At 35.1% G+C, this 19,304-nt stretch overlaps 1 protein-coding gene across 4 annotated transcripts in view; it reads left to right on the plus strand.

Annotated features, from left to right (window-relative positions):
* The window catches only part of MON2 (MON2 homolog, regulator of endosome-to-Golgi trafficking), a 131,433-nt gene that overhangs the window by 93,122 nt on the left and 19,007 nt on the right, over positions 1–19,304 (plus strand). For 3 of the 4 annotated variants that reach the window (XM_023225102.1, XM_023225104.1, XM_031936343.1), the window contains 5 exons: positions 2,742–3,364; positions 7,919–8,062; positions 8,692–8,709; positions 8,999–9,127; positions 13,847–14,037. In XM_023225102.1, the coding sequence (XP_023080870.1) occupies positions 2,742–3,364; positions 7,919–8,062; positions 8,692–8,709; positions 8,999–9,127; positions 13,847–14,037 (1,105 nt within the window). The remainder of the gene's footprint in view (positions 1–2,741; positions 3,365–7,918; positions 8,063–8,691; positions 8,710–8,998; positions 9,128–13,846; positions 14,038–19,304) is intronic. The other variant, XM_023225103.1, reaches the window with a different exon arrangement.

Raw genomic sequence — 19,304 nt, forward strand, 5'->3', positions numbered from 1 at the left:
ATGTGCACTTTTTTCTCCTTTTTTCCAAAAATAATTTGCTGTGTCTGATCCATTTTGCATGTTAGGGCTTGGCATATGTATTTTTAAATATTGGGATTTTTTTCATGTAAAATTTACATACAGTGAAATGCACAAATTTTCACTGTACATTTGCTGAGTTTTGGCAAAATAAGCATTGTTTTTAGTACCTTCATGATATTTCTCTTAAAAGCTAAGAACTGATAGATTTAGATTTTTTTTTTTTGGATGGAGTCTCGCTCTTGTTGCCCAGGCTGGAGTGCAATGGCACGATCTTAGCTCACTGCAACCTCCGCCTCCCAGATTCAAGCAATTCTCCTGCCTCAGCCTCCCAAGTAGCAGGGATTACAGACACGCATGCGCCACCATGCCCAGCTAATTTTGTATTTTTAGTAGAAATGGAGTTTCTTCGTGTTGGTCAGGCTGGTCTCAAACTCCTGACCCCAGGTGATCTGCCCACCTTGGCCTCCCAAAGTGCTGGGATTACAGGTGTGAGCCACCACGCCCAGCCTAGATTTAGATTTTTTTTTAAATGAAGACAAGACAATTAATGTCTTTGATCATTCTTTGTAACTTGATGACTAAGAAATGATATTTGTTATTTTAGAATAAGTTTTATATTTTTAACATAACCATGTGCAATATATAATTACATCTAGTCTTTTAGAGGGACTCCCTCTCTGACATAAAATATGTTAATAGAGAAATTGCTGGAGTTTTTCTCCCTAAATGGCACAGGATATTCTAAATCTGATATTAGGTCACCATTCTGATTGGCAAATGTAATGATTCATGAGACTCATAAATTGTGATGGCAACAGGTAGAAGTGTTTTAATTGTTTGACATTTTAAAATGTAAGTTGTCAAAACTTTTAAATAGTTTACTTAAAATTCTGTGTTTTTATTGTATGTAAATTTTACCTCTTTTTTTTTGAGATAGAGTTTCGGAGTTTCACTCTTGTTGCCCAAGCTGGAATGCAGTGGTGTGATCTCGGCTCACTGCAACCTCCGCCTCCTAGGTTCAAGCGATTCTCCTGCCTCAGCCTCTGAGTAGCTGGGATTATAGGCGCCCGCCACCATGCCCAGCTAATTTTTTGTATTTTTAGTAGAGACATTTAGGTTTCATCATGTTGGCCAGACTGATCTCAAACTCCTGATCTAAGGTGATCCATCTGCCTTGGCCTCCCAATGTGCAAGGATTATAGACATGAAGCACTGGGCCCAGCCCTCAATTTTTAATAAAAAGAATATGGTGGGGAAAGATGCATATAACTAGGCAGGTGTTATGGTTTGTCCAGAGTATGCAGATAGTACCTATTGTTTTATACCAGACCTACTTCAAGCTTTTCTGTTAACCAACTGTTTTCTCAGGAATTTGGGGTTTATCCCTTTTTTAAAAAAATCTGGTCATTTATCACCTTTCCAAAGTGAAAGTTCTTAAACTTTGATTATTTATTTTACATGTTTCATAGCCTACTTATGTTGTACTGCTTTGGAAAATATCAACTTTCCTAATTTTTTACATCATTTTAATGTAGGTATGTGGATAATAATCCTTGTTATTAACAAAGCCATTAGGCTTGTTTGCTGTAGTAAAAAGATGTGGCTGGACATGGTGGCTCATGGCTGTAATCCCAGCCCTTTGGAAGGCTGAGGCAGGAGGATTGCCTGAGCCCAGCCTGGGCAACATGGTGAAACCCTGTCTCTACAAAAAATACAAAAATTAGCCAAGCGTGGTAGTGAGCATCTGTTGTCCCAGCTACTTAGGAAGCTGAGGTGGGAGGATCTCTTGAGCCCAGGAGTTCAAGACCAGAGTGGGCAACATAGCAAGATCCCATCACTAAAAAAAAAAAAATTTTAAATAGATTAGCCAGGCATGGTGGCATGTGCCTGTGGTCCCAGCCACACTTGGGAGGCTGTGATGGGAGAATCACTTGAGCCCAGTGAGCCATGATCATACCACATGATGCTCTAGCCTGGGTAACAGAGTGCGATACCATCTCTTAAAACAAAAAAGAAAAAAAAATTCTGCAGCTCTAAAATAATTTAAATATGAAAACTAAAGTATAAAGTTAAGATTTATATGGAATACGACATAGTTTATCTTAAATATTTAGACCAATAAAAAACATGTATTATATTGTCCTAAGTTACAACTTTTCCAATGATTCTCTGATTAAGAATGAGAACGTCTTATTAATCATTAATAAAGGTAGATGGATAGACTGAAGATGTTACTGAAATGCTTTTGTTTCAACCTCATTGATTTATTTTTCTGTTCTCCTTAGGCAGAAGTTCTGGGAAATTGTATGAATATGTATAAGTACATACATATTTTGGGGTTTAAAATATTTTTTTATTTCAGTAGCTTTTGGGGTACAAGTGGTTATTGGTTACATGGGTGAATTGTATAGTGATGAAGTCTGAGATTTTAGTGCACCCATCACTTACCTGAGTTTTGTTTTTAAGATTGAAACATTATTTGATATATCCATCATCCTCTTCTTGGTGCCCTTTGTTCCTATATCTGAAATTTTTTTTTATCAGATTTCTAGGTTGTGATAATTTTAATTCCCATTGTTAGTATCTTAGTACCTAGTCATGTATTTTTCAGTTCTGTAGGATTTTAAGCAGAAAAATTAAGCAAATATGCTTTCAAGTTTCTAATATTAAGAGAAAATTTGATCACTTTTATAATAGTTTTTCTTCTCTTCCTAATATAGGAGATTTTTCAAGAGCTTGGGATGTTCTTCTTGACCATATACAATCAGCAGCACTCAGCAAAAACAATGAAGTATCTCTGGCTGCTCTGAAAAGCTTCCAGGAAATTTTACAGATTGTGTCCCCTGTCAGAGACTCGGATAAGCCTGAGACACCGCCTGTAGTTAATGTACCTGTGCCTGTTCTTATAGGGCCCATATCAGGCATGAGCAGGCCATTTGTAAGAACAGATTCCATTGGAGAAAGACTTGGAAGATATAGTAGCTCTGAGCCACCCATTGTTACTGATGAGCTTGAAGATTTGAATCTATGGTGGGCTGCGTGGAATACCTGGTATAGAATTGGATCTGAAAGTACTAAGCCTCCTGTTACGTTTGATAAACTAACCTTTATTCCTAGCCAACCTTTTCTTACAGCTTTAATTCAGATATTTCCAGCTCTCTACCAACACATAAAAACTGGTTTCAATATGGATGACTTGCAAAAGTTGGGAGTCATATTGCACAGTGCTATTTCAGTCCCAATAAGTTCAGATGCATCCCCTTTTATTCTTCCATCTTATACCGAAGCAGTTTTGACAAGTTTACAGGAAGCTGTACTTACAGCTTTAGATGTTCTCCAAAAGGTAATATAATTTGAGTGGCTATCTAAATAATGCATATAGTTCTCTGAAATTTTTTGTTTTGCTATATATTTGCAGGGATAAATTTTAGATCATCAAGATTGTTTTATATGTATACTTTGGGACAAACTGAGGATTGTCAAGATCTAGGTATTTTGAAAACTTGTGGTTTTCTGATGTATTTTGAAAGGTAATTCATGTATGTTTTGAATCTTAAAGAAGCTGCCTGCATCCTCATGTTTCACTTCACCAGGATTTTTGGTTTGTCCATGCAAGTCTTCACAAGAGGATATAATATTTGGAATAAAAGTTTCAGTAAAGTACTTTTATAATTAGAAAGTTGATAAGCAGTGGGATTTTTAAAAATCTGTGCTTAAATTTAGCTCTGAAATTATTGAAAGCCTATATTAAAAAAAAGAAATTTATGAAAAGTATTTTTCCTCAGTTTTTAAAGAGATTTTTACTGTGTGTATTTTGTTATTGCAAAAAAAAAAAACTATTCAGACAAACATCTAAAATTATGGAACAAATTCAGATTAGCAAGCAAGACTAGATCAAATTCAAAGTGTTTTTTAGACTATCAAGATAAATTGATTGCACAATTCACAGTCATCAAAATGCTAAGCAAAAATCGCCAACTGAGTAGCCAGCCATTCCAACAAAGTAAAGACATTCTAATAAGATTGGAGTAAATCTAGATTCTGATCACACATTTGTTATCAGTAACCATTTGTGTAGTGTAAATTAGATTTCTGATTAACTGCATCTTACCCAACTGGAATGATAAAAATTTTCACAGTAAGAATTTCTACTGTACCATGATACCTCCTAATTACCTCTGGAAGAAGTTTAGCTGAGCAACAGTTCTTGTGTTGTGTTGTGCAGGAAGTGTGAGGAAACTAAAAATAAAAGACTCTGGCATTTAAAAAAATTCAGTGTAGGGATATTGGTTTTCATACAACCAATTGTGTTGTGTTGTGCAGGAAATGTGAGGAAACTAAAAATAAAAGACTCTGGCATTTAAAAAAATTCAGTGTAGGGATATTGGTTTTCTACAATTGAACTCAAAATACCCATCTTTATTTTCAATGAGGAAGAAAAGTAGCCTGTCAGTAATTACCCACCCTGTCCTTGGACATGCAAATAAGTTGCTTATAGACTTCAGGGGATGGAAGAGTTATCCTATCAGAAAAGAAAATAAGATATAGGCCTTTTGAGATACCAGTAATTTGGTGCTGTCATTCAGATCTTTGATTCAGGTTTTTATATATGTGTACAGGATAAACAAGAAACAACTTTTTTTTTTTTCCAGAAAAAAGTGTAAATTTTATTTTTAAAAAACTCTGCTTTAGCAGTGAGAGGAAAAGTGAAATCATTTATCCCAACTACTAGTAATTTGTTCTGAGCTTTTAATAGCTTTGAAAACAAAATATACCTTCAGTCTGAAACTTAGGAAGGGTTATTGTTGTTCATTTATATTATTTTAAAAGTATTAATGTTCACACTAGCCATTGTTGTGTTGTATGATTACCTAAATGATGTTTCGTAGACCTTGAATGTAAGATTTTTAATGGGTTTCTAAGTATCCCCTAACAGAAAAACATATATTTTATTATCAGAGTGTTTTTATATTTTATTCCACAGGTATGAGAAAATTTTTGCACAAGCCAAATTTACTTGCTTTTGGACTTTATCCTTAAACTAATAGTTATCCAGCAAAACATTTTATAGATAGAAAGCTATTTTCTTTCCTAAGAGAAAAACTGATTTCTGGTATCATGTTTTCTTTCTAAAGGGGAGCATTTTTGTTGTTCTTCCTCAGTGCTTTTATATTGTTTAGGACTTCAAGTTCTCAGTCTTCTCTTCGTTCTCAAATCACCAGTTCCCCGCCACGCTGACTTAGTTATATGTGCTAATTTATTTATTTATTTATTGCCAAGTTATTTTAGCATACGTGGAGGAGCTGGGAATTTAATTGTCTGCTTTCTGTATGTGCTGTACTATAAGTCCTGAGGTCAGGAAACTGCATCTGTCTTATTTATTGCTAAACTTCTTAGTCAGATGGCTGGATACCGTATCTGCATTCATCACCAGGGCTGCCGGAGTTGCACTCTAGGAGACAATATCACATTGTATGTGAATGATGCCCTTGAAGTTGTGTAACAAAGCCCTGTCTTCTAAGCAGCATGGGCAAGTTTCTTAATCTTTCCGTACTTCAGCTTCCTCATCTATAAAGTAAAAATAATAAATCTACAACTTTTTGCTTGTTAAATGGGATATTTGTAAGGCACTTAGTGCCTGGCATGAGTTAAACATCCAGTAAATGTTAGCTGTTGTTATTTTCATCATCAAGTTCTCTAGCAAAGGCCTTAGTACGTGCCAGGCACTGGAAAGATTATTGTTAAATGAGTTAGTAAGTGAAACCTTAAACAATATAAGAAATTAGGTGTTCAATATTTTTTCTTGTCTTCAAATAGACAGCTTTCAAGGACTAATAGAAAATATTATCTAGATTGCTTATCAATTCTTAGCTTTTGGACTAAAATTTGTTATCAGGTTTACTCTATAGATTTTTCTGATATTCAGATTTCAGAATACTGAAGAAAAGCCTGTAAAAACTTCTTAGATGCAGTTTGTTGTTAAAAAATTGTAGGTTCCAAATTATGCATTTTAAAGTCCGAAAATTGCTCTATACATCAACTATAACACTATTAGTATGTTTTCTTATTATAAAGGACCATTGAAAATCAAAATGCATAGTCAGTCATTAATTTGTATTAAGATACTTACAAAGAAATTATAATACTTAGTTTTCTCAGGTACCCATATGTGGTTTTTTGTTGTTGTTAGTCGTTGAAAATAAAATAATTCACTTAGAGTAATTCAGTCTCTTTTTCCACAGTAATTACTACTTGTTTACTTCTAGGAGTTAAGATCCAGCAAGAGGTTAATGAGGAAGAAAGTAGAACTATTACAAGCAGTCAGTAAAGAGAATTTTTAGAGTGCATAAATTTTACTATTCAAATTCTTCATTATTTCTGAGAAAAAAAATACTGAGACATGGTGTTAGATGTCTTTATACTACTTTCTTACATTATAATTATAGGACAATCAAACTTAGGTATGAGTAGTACTTGCATATCTACTTTATATCTCAGTGCAGTTTTATCTAAAAGTTCCATTAGAGCTAAATGGCTACGTCTCCTCTGAGGGAAAATAAAACTAATATGGTATCTGATAAGCTAAAAGCCATGGAGTGCATAAAATAAACTTTGTACATACTGTTTTTTAAGATATTTTTTAAAAAAGTTAAATGGTTTGAATTTTGGTTTAGTATTTTAAGAGTACCTACCCTCTCAGGCATAAAGTGATCATCCTTTTTGTCTTATAAAGCACAAGTATATTTTAGATGCTTCATAAATAAGATCATTAAATATTTTTGTCACAGAGAAAAATGAAGACTTAAACAAGAAAATATGAAAAGAAAAAATAAATTTGTGGCTAGAAAAAACCCAATTTAAGTATTTGCAACACATTTGAAATAATTAAAATCTGCAGTCTCATGATATGTATTTTATTCTTTCTTCCTATCAGATTATTTGAAGTAAGAAACCTAGAGAAACTAGTTACTATTTATTAAAATGTTTTCTTATATTAAAATATTTTAATTTATTTTAAATCAAATCTATATATTTAGATACATTTTACATTAAATATACACAGCCCTGTTAAAAATTAATCCATACATTTCTTTTAGAAACAAATTTTCATAGATGACTTATTTTCCCAACTGCAACACACATGATTATTTGTTAAAGTTGGTGGACCAGGCATGGTGCAGAAATCAGATGTCATTTCAATGAACTGATATCACAGAATTTGAAGTCAGTGTCATCGTGGTTAGTGACACATTCTTAATGGCCTAATGGCTGTATTACTGAACAAATGATCAGATTGTAGAACCTGAGGACTGCCTGGGACTTCTCTTTCTTTGCCCTTTTTCTATTCTGTTAAGAAATAAATCACACTTTAAAACGCATTTTTTAGCTGATTAACAGTTTCAGCCTATACTTTATTCTATAACAGTTTAAAATAGTTTGTGCCCTTTAGGGCTTAGAAAAGATGGTGTAATACATAAAATAAGACAGTTTTTTTTTTTTTTTTTTTTTTTTGAGACGGAGTCTCGCTCTGTCGCCCAGGCTGGAGTGCAGTGGCGCAATCTCGGCTCACTGCAAGCTCCGCCTCCCGGGTTCACGCCATTCTCCTGCCTCAGCCTCCCCAGTATCTGGGACTACAGGCGCCTGCCACCTCACCTGGCTAATTTTTTTGTATTTTTAGTAGAAACGGGGTTTCACCGTGTTAGCCAGGATGGTCTCGATCTCCTGACCTCGTGATCCGCCCGTCTCGGCCTCCCAAAGTGCTGGGATTACAGGCGTGAGCCACCGCGCCCGGCCAAAATAAGACAGTTTTTAAGATTCTCTGGTTAAATATATATACAGTAAAGAACTTATTGGAGTTCAGATTATGCATTCTAATGTTCTTATTTTGCTTTTATAGGCCATTTGTGTAGGACCAGAAAACATGCAGATAATGTATCCAGCTATATTTGACCAGTTGTTGGCATTTGTAGAATTTTCCTGTAAACCTCCACAGTATGGACAGCTGGAAACAAAGCACATTGCAAATGCAAAATATAATCAGGTAATTTCCTGTAAATTTTATTTACTTTGTAAGATTTCATGGCTTATAAATACAGATAGTTTCACTTAAGATGGACTTTGATTATCTCAGAAAAGGATACTTTTCACTCACAAATATATTTACACATGTCTGTTAGCAGTTTAAGCTGAACAGAAATATTGTTTGGGAAACTAATTCTGTGTTCTTTTTCTCCTCATTTATGACTTTCCTCTTCCAACTGGTTCTTCAGAAAGCTTGGCCTTTCGTATTACTCTGCAGTACATCTTTCTTGAAAAATATAAGTTCCTTTGTACTTCTTTCTTGGTTGCCCCATCCCAATACAAAACAGCATCTAAATTCCTAAGTCTAATCTTACTTAAAATAGATACCTGCCATGCAAAATGAAGAAACTGTTTGTACTAAATAAGAAGTTGTACACTACTGGTGTGAAATGTAGTTGGATTTTACATAAAATATTTTTATAGCCATAGTTGGCAAATTTTAACTTTAAGTAAATTTCTGAATGCGTGCACATGCTGATTTTGTTCACTCAATATAAAAATTATAATTTTATATCATCCGAAAGTAGTTTTAATATGTATTAACTTTTCTCATTCTATTTGTCTTGCAACACAATGGAATCACAATAGATCCAACTATTTGCACCGGTGAGTTAAATTTCCTAAAATTGTCCTAACCTATTGGCAACAAATAAAGTACATCTTTCCCGGTTCTTGGTAGAATGCTCTATGTGCTTTTTCAAATAGTTTTAATTTTTTCCTGGCTGAAAATTGTTTTTTTCATGAAGTACATATCTCTTTGAAAACTTTGCATGTAATATAATCTGACCTAAAACCAAGGCCTGAACTTTAAGACAAAGATGCTTTCTCTTTGAAAACAATATGATTAATTTAATCTTGTTTATTTTTAACTGCATGTGAAAATATTACTTTCTAGGCGGAATGGGTAGCCTTGAATTATGTGCCGTTTGCTGAAAGGTCTTTAGAAGTAGTTGTGGATTTATACCAAAAAACAGCGTGTCACAAAGCAGTGGTGAATGAGAAAGTGCTCCAGTATATTATTAAGGTATCTTTTTTTCATTTCAACACTTTTATTAGATTGTGAGAACATTATTGAAATTATTCCTTAGGTAATATATTATTATATTGGGATAGATGGAAAATACAATTTGTATTATTATTTGTAGTGACTTTTCTCCAATATTCATGAATTGTATTTTGCAAGCCATTTTTCTAAAAGTTCTTTTTAGTGAAAAATATTTTAACATAAATGTGCATTAAATTGGTTACAGTTCTTACATCTTCCCACATAACCTGATGAGAGGATTTCTTAGGACAATATTCCTCAAGGTTCAAGGTTGATGAGCATTCAGGGAGAAATTCACAATGCAGCCCATAAACTTAACTGAACATGCATGCTGACTTTTTTAAAGCCACTTTTTTAGTATATGGACAGCCATTTAAAAGATTCTTGTTGATTGTGTTCCATTCCTCTAAGGGTTATTTCTTGTTTTTCCCTATGTTTTGAAGGACTAGCCCTAAACCTTGTTCTTCCTCTAGCGTGTGGATGTACCTTATGTTGATCATATAAATACCAGACCAACTTGAGCTGTCTTCTTTCAAGGCTCATCTATCCCCACCTTTCTTCATTTGTGATTTTTTTCATTTTTCTTTCAGCATCTTATGCAAGGCTTATTAAGCCTTGGCTACTTCAAGAATTTTCTCTCAACTGTACTTACTATTCAAATTGTCATCCTCTTTCAGCTTTCCTTTGTTTCCATGTCCCTTAAATAATCTGTGGCCTTCACCTAGTTACCACTCACTCTTCGCCTATTGTGTGTTGGCTTATGTCCATATTGCTCTAAAGAAACTGCTTTCTTAAAGTTACAAAAGACCAAATCTTCACATTCTCAGTCCTTCTCTAATGATTCATCTTCCCTATAGCATGGTACTGGCCTTCTGAAAGCTGAGCCTTCTGAAAGCTCTTTCTTCCCTTGACTTTTATGATACTTTTCTCTCCTCACTGCTTACCTCACCAAAGCTATCCTCTCTCTTCATTTATTGAGCATATTTTTAAAGCATCTTTCTACAAGGTACTAGCAATTTTAAAAAGAATAAAATCATTCTTACATTTAATAATTCAATATAGAGAATAAAGAAAGGCAAACAAGTGATAATACAGTTATGATAAGTGCTAGGTAAAGACCATAGTGGAGGCTTGGCAGATTGACCTATCTGAGCATGTTTCTCGTCTTTAAAAGAAGGATGATACCAATACTACTTACATGTCTTATGTATAATAAGAGAATCCATTGAGATACAGCATTTAATGATGCTTGCCAAGTAGTCAGTGCTGAATAAAAATTGAGTTCCTCTGAAAGACAAAAAACTAAGTCAACTGCTGAGGGGATTTGGGCAAGAATTGATAGAGATGACACTTGAAAGAGTTAAGAGTTAGGTTAAAAAGGGGGAGGCAGGTATTATAGGTAAATTAAACAGTGTAAAAGATCATGGTATATTTTTAAGAAATGTTGAGAAATTTAGTTCGGGACCTGGGATATGTCTGAAAAAATAACTGTTGGTCTTCTAAGCAATCATAAGATCAGACTTTATTCTTTAACCATTGAAGGATTAAACACTAAAGAGTAATATAAATCAGTTTATTTTTTTATTTTTATTTTTTTAGAGAGACAGAGTTTTATTCTGTCACCCAGGCAGGAGTGGAGTGGCATAATTATAGCTTACTGCAGCCTTCAAGCTCCTGATCTCATGTGATCTTCCTGCCTTAGCCTCCCAAGTAGCTGGGACTACCACCACTCCCAGCTGAATTTTAAATTTTTTATAGAGACTGGATCTTGCTATGTTGCCCAGGCTGGTCTGAAACTCCTGGCCTCAGGCAGTCCTCTAACCTTCTCCCAAAGCACTAGGATTATAGGTGCGAGCCACTGTGCCTAGCATCAGTTTATACGTACACACACACAGACACACGCACACACACACATACATACATACATATACATTTTTTTCTTTTTTTTTTGAGACAGAGTCTTGCTCTATTGCCAGGGCTGGAGTGCAGTGGCTCAGTCACTGCAGTCTTCACCTCCCGGGTTCAAGCAATTCTCCTGCCTCAGACCCCTGAGTAGCTAGGAATACAGGCGCACACTACCACGCATGGCTAATTTTTGTATTTTCAGTAGAGATGGGGTGTCACCGTGTTGGCCAGGCTGGTTTTGAACTCCTGACCTCAAGTGATCCACCCACCTCAGCCTCCCAAAGTGCTGGGATTAAAAGCGTGAACCACCATGCCCAGCCACTCAGTTTGTATTTTTAAAGGAGTTAAATGATCTCTTTTCTGTAATCCCATTTCATTGATGCCACTTACCACATTGTTTTGGGGTTAATTGGACAAGGCTGTTTCTCCAAAATTGTGAACCTTGTGGTGGCAGGTAATTACTGAGCACGTGCTGTATACTACTGCCTGTTTAGTTGTGTAAACATTTTTAAAAATAAAATGTATAAATTGAATGGATCTGCTATGCGTAATGTTTTTCTTGATTTTAATAAAATATCAATTGCAGTAGCAAACGATACTTTTCTTTCATCTTAGCTTGAGTTATAAAATGTAAACTCAAAATGGCCCATATATCATTTAGTATTCTTTTGGTTGCAAATGACATACACTCAGGCTCTGACTAGCTTTAACAATAAAGGGAACTCTTGGGCATGCTTAATTGGAAAATTCAAAGATAGAGGAAGGGCTTTATGACTAGTTGATCCAGTGGTTCAGCAGTATCATCAAAAACCACATTTATTTCTCTAGAAAGTTCTGCTAAGAATTGACCATATCGTTTGTTTCTCTTCAAAGCTGTAGGCCAGTAACAGGATTATATGTCCAATAGGAAGAGCGAGGAAGAGAGGGTGAGCGAGAGGCAGAGAGAGTGTGCATGTTCATGCATACACACATTCACACACTTCTATTCTTCTTCTTAAGTTCCTAAAATTAATTTTTAGTGGATCAGCTTTGGTCCCATACCCACTCTTGAACCAATGATTATGGCCAGGGAAATTGATTGGATTCATTGGCTTAATCAACTTATCATCTCTTTGCCTGAATTCCCAAACTGGAAGTAGGGACAGTTCCTCCCAAAGCACATAGATTATATGGAAGTGGAAGGAGGGGAAGGGGACAAATAGATTCTGGGTGTGCTAATTATCTGTTAATGAAGGCATATTTCATGCTAATATGTAATGGTTAATATGTATACTGTATGAGTATTCAGTAATAATTTGTGTGGAAGATGATATTTGGTTTTATATCCTTGAAATATGAAAATGTTTCTACTCTTTCTTAGACCAGAATTTTTATGTAAAAGCAGAATTTTTACTCTAATGCAAATTGCCTGACAATATGCCAAAACTGTTTGTCAGTGGTGCTCTGTGTTAGTTCTTTATGATGTTTTGGTCAGTCTAGTGTTCTAATTGCCAGATGGAACTGTGATCAGAGAAATTCATTCTGAACCACCACATTAGTTCTTTTAATGAATAAAAGCCACCTATCTCAAAAGTTGATCAGTTGAAAAGATAAGTCACTATACTTAGTCACTATATATCTAGTTATTGTACATAATTCAAATGCTCTACTCCTGCATCCTCCATGGTCAAATCTTAAAATATCAGTTTTACTGAACTATTTGGAGAAGGAAAAAAGTACACAAAAGTATTAGAGTAGGATATAAAATTCAAATAATTTTACAGATAGAACATACAACTTCAAAGTATTGACATTTTATGCTGTGTTTACTCTTCCCTCACCATTAGTTGGAAAATACAGTCATGTACTGCTTAAGGACTGAGATACGTTCTGAGAGATGCATCATTAGGCCATTTCATCATTGTCTGAACAGCATAGTGTACTTACACAAACCTAGATAGTATAGCCTACTTCACATCCATGCTATATGGTCTAACCTATATATGTGGCAGATGACTGTATAAGCAATATTGACCCTTTGCAGATGGGATATCCACATCAGCCAAATTATTTTTTGCTGGAAGAAATATGGCAGAATTTTCTTTTTCTTTTCTTTCTTTCTTTCTTTTTTCTTTTTTTTCTTTCTTTCTTTCTTTTTTTTTTTTTGACACAGAGTCTCACTCTGTTGCCAGGCTGGAGTGCAGTGGTGTGATCTTGGCTCACTGCAACATCCACCTTCTGGGTTCAAGCGATTCTCTATCTCAGCCTCCCGAGTAGCTGGGACTATAGGTGTGTGCCACCACACCCAGCTAAGTTTTGTATTTTTAGTAGAGATGAGGTTTCACCATGTTGGCCCAGATGGTCTTGATCTCTTGACCTCAGGAACCACCTGCCTTGGACTCCCAAAGTGCTGGGATTAAAGGCTTGAGCCACTGTGCCCAGGCAGAATTTTCTAATTCCATAACGTCAGGTTAATAAAAGCTACAGAATTGTGTTTCCTACTCTTAACTTTTCGGATACTATCCCTGTTATTAATGATGAAAAACTGAGGTTCAAAAATGTTATTTATTTAGGCTCATTGTTTATAAGATAGAGATAGGATTTAAAAGTATATCTTTCCAGGCAGTATTTGAGGACCATGTTTGAGAATTGGCCTTTCTGGGAAATAACCTCATTTTTTAATTGAAAATATAACCCTTTTTAAGATGAAAATACCTATGCTATTTTTTTTCTCTGCTGTAGTTTTTCTTACGTGATTAAAATTGTGTGTGTATGTTTTAATTAATGCTTATATTAAACTGTCTTTATTTTCAGACTCTTAGGGTTCCTCTCAGTTTGAAGTATTCCTGCCCTTCTGAAAGCACATGGAAACTAGCAGTATCCTCTCTCCTCAAAGTTCTTTCTATTGGGCTACCTGTTGCCCGGCAGCATGCTTCTTCTGGAAAATTCGACAGTATGTGGCCAGAACTAGCCAATACTTTTGAAGATTTTCTCTTTACCAAAAGGTCAGCTCATTCATTTTAAAAATTAAGACAATCTTTCAAGAAGTGGCACATTATATCTTCAGTTGCTCTAAAAACAGTTGTCTTTATTCATTAACAAAGTAATTGATTATTAAGGTTGCTAGATTGCATTAAAAACACACCTGGATTAGCCATTTATCCATTGGGTACATTATCCATGAACAATGGAGATTTTTGCTTTTTGTATTATTTTTGGTTATAAGACAGGAATATCATATATAAAACAATACGAATGCATCATATTTAAGCATTTTAACTTAATAAAACTAAGACGATTCATTTTTTAATTTAATGCCCATTGAGCATTACAAGAGAAAAACAATGTTAGAAAATCAGTGCATTACCAGAATAAATCGGATGAGTGACAATATAATGATCAGCTCTTTAAGATGTTTAGATTTGTCAGGGAATAACATTTTCATTGTATGGTATCTAATTTAAAGCTTGTATTTAGGATGCTATTTTGACCCCTCACTGAACTGCTTACTGTAGGATGATTGGAACACAGACTACGTTTTTTGAATGAAGAATTTGCTGAGGTCCACCTAGAGCTGTGCTATTCAGTACAGTAGCAATCACTAGTTACAAATGACTAATTAAAACCAAACTTTAAATAAAATTAAAATTTTCTCGGCCGGGCGTGGTGGCTCAAGCCTGTAATCCCAGCACTTTGGGAGGCTGAGACGGGCGGATCACGAGGTCAGGAGATCGAGACCATCCTGGCCAACACGGTGAAACCCCGTCTCTACTAAAAAATACAAAAAACTAGCCGGGCGAGGTGGCGGGTGCCTGTAGTCCCAGCTACTCCGGAGGCTGAGGCAGGAGAATGGCGTAAACCCGGGAGGCGGAGCTTGCAGTGAGCTGAGATCCCGCCACTGCACTCCAGCCTGGGCGACAGAGCGAGACTCCGTCTCAAAAAAAAAAAAAAAAAAAAAAAAAAAATTAAAAGTTTCTTCAGTCTCTCTAGGCATGTTTTAAGTACTCATTGCCATGGGGGACTAGCAGCTGCCACACTGGGTAGAGTAGATTATTGGACATTTCCATCATCACAGAAAATTGTGTTGGGCAGGACAGATCTAAAGCATGCCCTTTTATTAAATGTGGACTTGTCTGTAATAGCTGTAACAACCAGGCATTGTTTAATCCTTCTAGCACAAGTAATTATCCTTTGTGTTACAATGGTGAAATTCTTTTCTGATACAGAGCCTTGCTCTGTTGCCCAGACCCAAGTGCAGCGATGTTATCACAACTCAGTGCAGCCTCGACCTCCCAGACTCAAGCAATCCTCTCACCTCAGCCTCCTGAGTAGCTGGGACCACAAGTTCATGCCACCACACCTGGCTAATTTTTAAAATTTTTTGTAGAGATGGAGGGTGTCACTATGTTGTCTAGGTGTCTTGAACTCCTAGGCTCAAGTGATCCTCCCACTTTGGCCTCACAAAGTGCTGGGATTACAGACATGAGCCACTGCACCTGGCCAATTTTTTAAATGTTTGTATCCATCAATCATTTTTTGATATTGTAGAATAATACTGTCTACTGCTAAATAACTGTTTAACATTATTAGTTTGAAACCACTTAAATTATGTGTGTGATGTAGTTGAAGAAAAAACTACATTGGCATATGGATAATGATTGAGTCCACAACAGAATGAATTAACTGAAAAAAATTTTCTTTACTATTCTAATATGTTTAATTATTCAGTAAAGAAAATTTCTAGGGTGCAGAATATTAACTTGCATTTCCCCTATAAAAGTTTGTCTTGTATTTCAGCATTTAAAATAATAATAGGTGATCCTAATTTCTGTCTTGCAAGTGGTCAGACTTTGTTTTGTATTTTATATGTTTTTCACTTCTAGAAATGTTATTGATACCAATGTAAGCATACTGTGTTTCTGAAGGAAAAATTATATGCACTTATAAACTATATTCAAACAAATTATGTTTTCATCTTTAAAATAACTGAAAATTTGAGTTCCTTCATAGACATAAGAACCTGAGTCACTTAATTTGTGTCAAGCACATAGGTTGAGAAATTTAAATTTTTCCTTTTATTTTCTAATTGTCTATATATGCTTAATGCCCCATTAACAAATTGAATAAGCTTTCAGATCAGCTGTTTTTTGTTTGTTTGTTTGTTTTTTTGCAATGAGTAGAACTTCTTTAAGTATTGCTTTCCCTAGCCAGGTGTGGTGACACACCTGTAATCCCAGCTACTTTGGGAGGCTGAGGTGGGAGGATTGCTGAAGCCCAGGAGTTCAAATCCAGCCTGAACAACATAGCAAGATCCTGTCTATATAAAAAAAAAGTTTTTCTATGTAAAATAATATTTTATATAATTTTGTATCAATGCAGTTGTATAATTTCATTTAAAATTTTAGCTCTAAATTTAGAAGTTTTTGTTTGCTTGTTTTTGTTTTTCTTGAGACAGTTTTTCTGCCATCTTCCTTATTCTTGAGTTTCTTATGAAATATTCTTCACTTTCTGGACCTTATTCTTATTTTATTAAATCCCGTTTTCTGGAGAGTTTTTTAATATAGAAAAGTGAACACTGGAACCAACGACCAAATAATAGTATTTTACATAATATTGTATAAATGTAGTTGTATAATTTCATTTCATATATTTTGCCTGATTATGGCTCTACTTACCTTAAAGGTTTGAATATGTTTGGTGTGTTGGAAAATACATTACTTAAGAAGCAGCCAGCATAGTGGATAAGAGCATTGGCTTGGCAACCAGACTACCTGGATTCAAATCCCAGTAGTACTACTTTGTACTGCTTTTTAGACAAGTTATTAAACCTTTCAGTGACTCATTTTTCTCACTGTTAAATGTCAGTAATAATGCTGCATAACTTATAGGGTTATTGTGAGGATTAAATCACTTAAAATGAGTGAATGCTTAGAATAGTACCTGGCATGTAAGTACTCTAAAATGCTTGTTACCACTATTATTGTCATTAATGTTTTTTCTTTCTTTTAGAAAAGGTGACATTATGCATGTTAATTCCTATGAAACAACTATATTTTAAACCAGAATTCTAAAGGCCAAAACTCTAAATAACTGAGACTTAGAAATTTAGCTCTAAATTTGGAGGTTTTTGTTTGTTTGTTTTTGTTTTACTTAAGACAGTGTCTTGATTTGTCACCCAGACTGCAGTGAAGTCGCATGTTCATGGCTCACTGCAGCCTTGACCTCCTGACCTCAAGTGATTCTCCCACCTCAGCCTCCCTTGTAACTCAGACTATAGGCGTACACCACCACACCCAGCTAATTTTTGTATTTTTTTGTAGAGACGGGATTTTGCCATGTTGCCCAGGCTTGGAGTTACTTTTAATGGCTAAAAAATAATAAAACTTCTAAATTCAGCTCTCAAGTAACACAGTATCAGTATTCCAAGTTGTGATTATTCTACTTACAGACTTAAGCTTTCTACTCCGTGGAGTAGTTGATGAACACACTAAATTGAGAGTCAGGAGACCTGTGACCTGGTTCTGACTTGCTGTCTACTTTCTGTTGATCGTGAGCTGGTCCTTTCCCATCACTAGGCATTATTTTCTTTATTTGAGAGACAAAAAGAAGGCCAGCCGGAGTGTGTAATCCCAGCACTTTGTGAGGTCAACTTGGGAGGATTGCTTGGGCCCAGGAGTTTAACACCAGCCTGGGCAACATAGTGAGACTCCGCCTCTACAAAAAAATTTTAAAATTAGCCAGGTGTGGTGGCGTGTGCCTATAGTCCCCACTACTTGGGATGCTGAGGTGGGATGATCGCTTGAGCCCGGGAGGTTGAGATTGCAGTGAGCTGTGATTGTGCCACTGCACTCCAGCCTGGGCAACAGAGTGAGAACTTGTCTCAAAAAAGAAAGATGAAAAGTTATTTGTTGGAGTAATTGTAAAGGTCCTTGAATGTTTTTAAACAGCCTTTTTAACTTACAGTTTATATTGGATAAAGCCAGTTTAGTTTTTGTTTCATAGATCAAGAATACTTTAAAGCTCAAATTGAAAGCTTTTATCGGTCAGTTGATACTAAAAATGCAGTGTTAAGAGAACTTAAAAACCATGCACATTTTCACAGTTTCATGAGAACAGGTTTTCTCTTTGTTTTTGTTTTCTAAATAATTGATAAATTTAGAGGTCATCAACTTTTAGATTTTAAACTTTACTTAATGCCACATATGTACTATGTTCTATAGCTGAAGTTTATCAGTAGTATTTGAACAGTAGCAAGATTATTTTGGAATGTTGCTTGGAATGGCAAGACTTAATGAATTTAAATAAGACTAATACTTGATTATTTTTTATATTGCTACCTTTGTAAATCCTTTAACCTAATTTATACTCTAAGACTTTAAGAATAAACATCTCTCTCTCTCTAATATTCCCCAACCTTTTTGATCTGCAAGATGCTTTGGCAAGGGAATACAATAACACAGAAACTACAAATAAAATCAACTAGAAGACAATAAAGCCTTTGCATGTCATTGAGGGCTATTATAAGTAAACAGTTTAAGAGAAAGAAAAAGTCAAAATTGAAAAACATAAGGACTGCAATTTGGTAAACACTTGATGTCTATTAGAAATTCATTCAGCCAACTTTGAATACCAAAACATGGTAGTTATCAAAGGAGACACAATGGGTGAGTGGGAAGTTATACAATTAATGATCTGTGGACCTTACATTAAAAATCACAAAGTACTGTGCAAAAGAATTGAAAACACATGTTCACACGAAAACTTGGACACTAATGTTCATAGCAGTGTTATTCATAGTAGCAAAAAAGTGAAAATAACCCAAATGTTTATCAACTGCTGTATAGATAAATTGAATGTAGTATATTCATACAGTGGAATATTATTCAGCCGTAAAAAAGGATGAAGTGCTAATGCATGCTCTAACATGGATGAACATTTAAAACGTAATGCTAAGTGGAAGAAACTAGACACAAAAGGCCATATATTGTATGATCTTGTTTATGGGATATATCCAGAGTAACAAATCCATAGAGACAAAGTAGATTTGTGGTTCCCAGGAGTGGGGGGAAGGGAGATAAGGGGGAGTGATTCCTTATGGGTACAGAGTTTTTTTGGGGGGATGATCAAAATGTTCTGGAATTAGAAATGGTGATGTTTGTACAACTTTATGAATATACTAAGGAACACTAAATTGTATATTTTAAAAGGGTGAATTTTATAATATGTAGATTATATTGCAACAAAAATTTTAATATGTCATAGAGAGAGAACT

The sequence above is a fragment of the Piliocolobus tephrosceles genome, chromosome 10, assembly GCF_002776525.5.
Source record: "Piliocolobus tephrosceles isolate RC106 chromosome 10, ASM277652v3, whole genome shotgun sequence".
NCBI classification, from domain to species: domain Eukaryota; kingdom Metazoa; phylum Chordata; class Mammalia; order Primates; family Cercopithecidae; genus Piliocolobus; species Piliocolobus tephrosceles.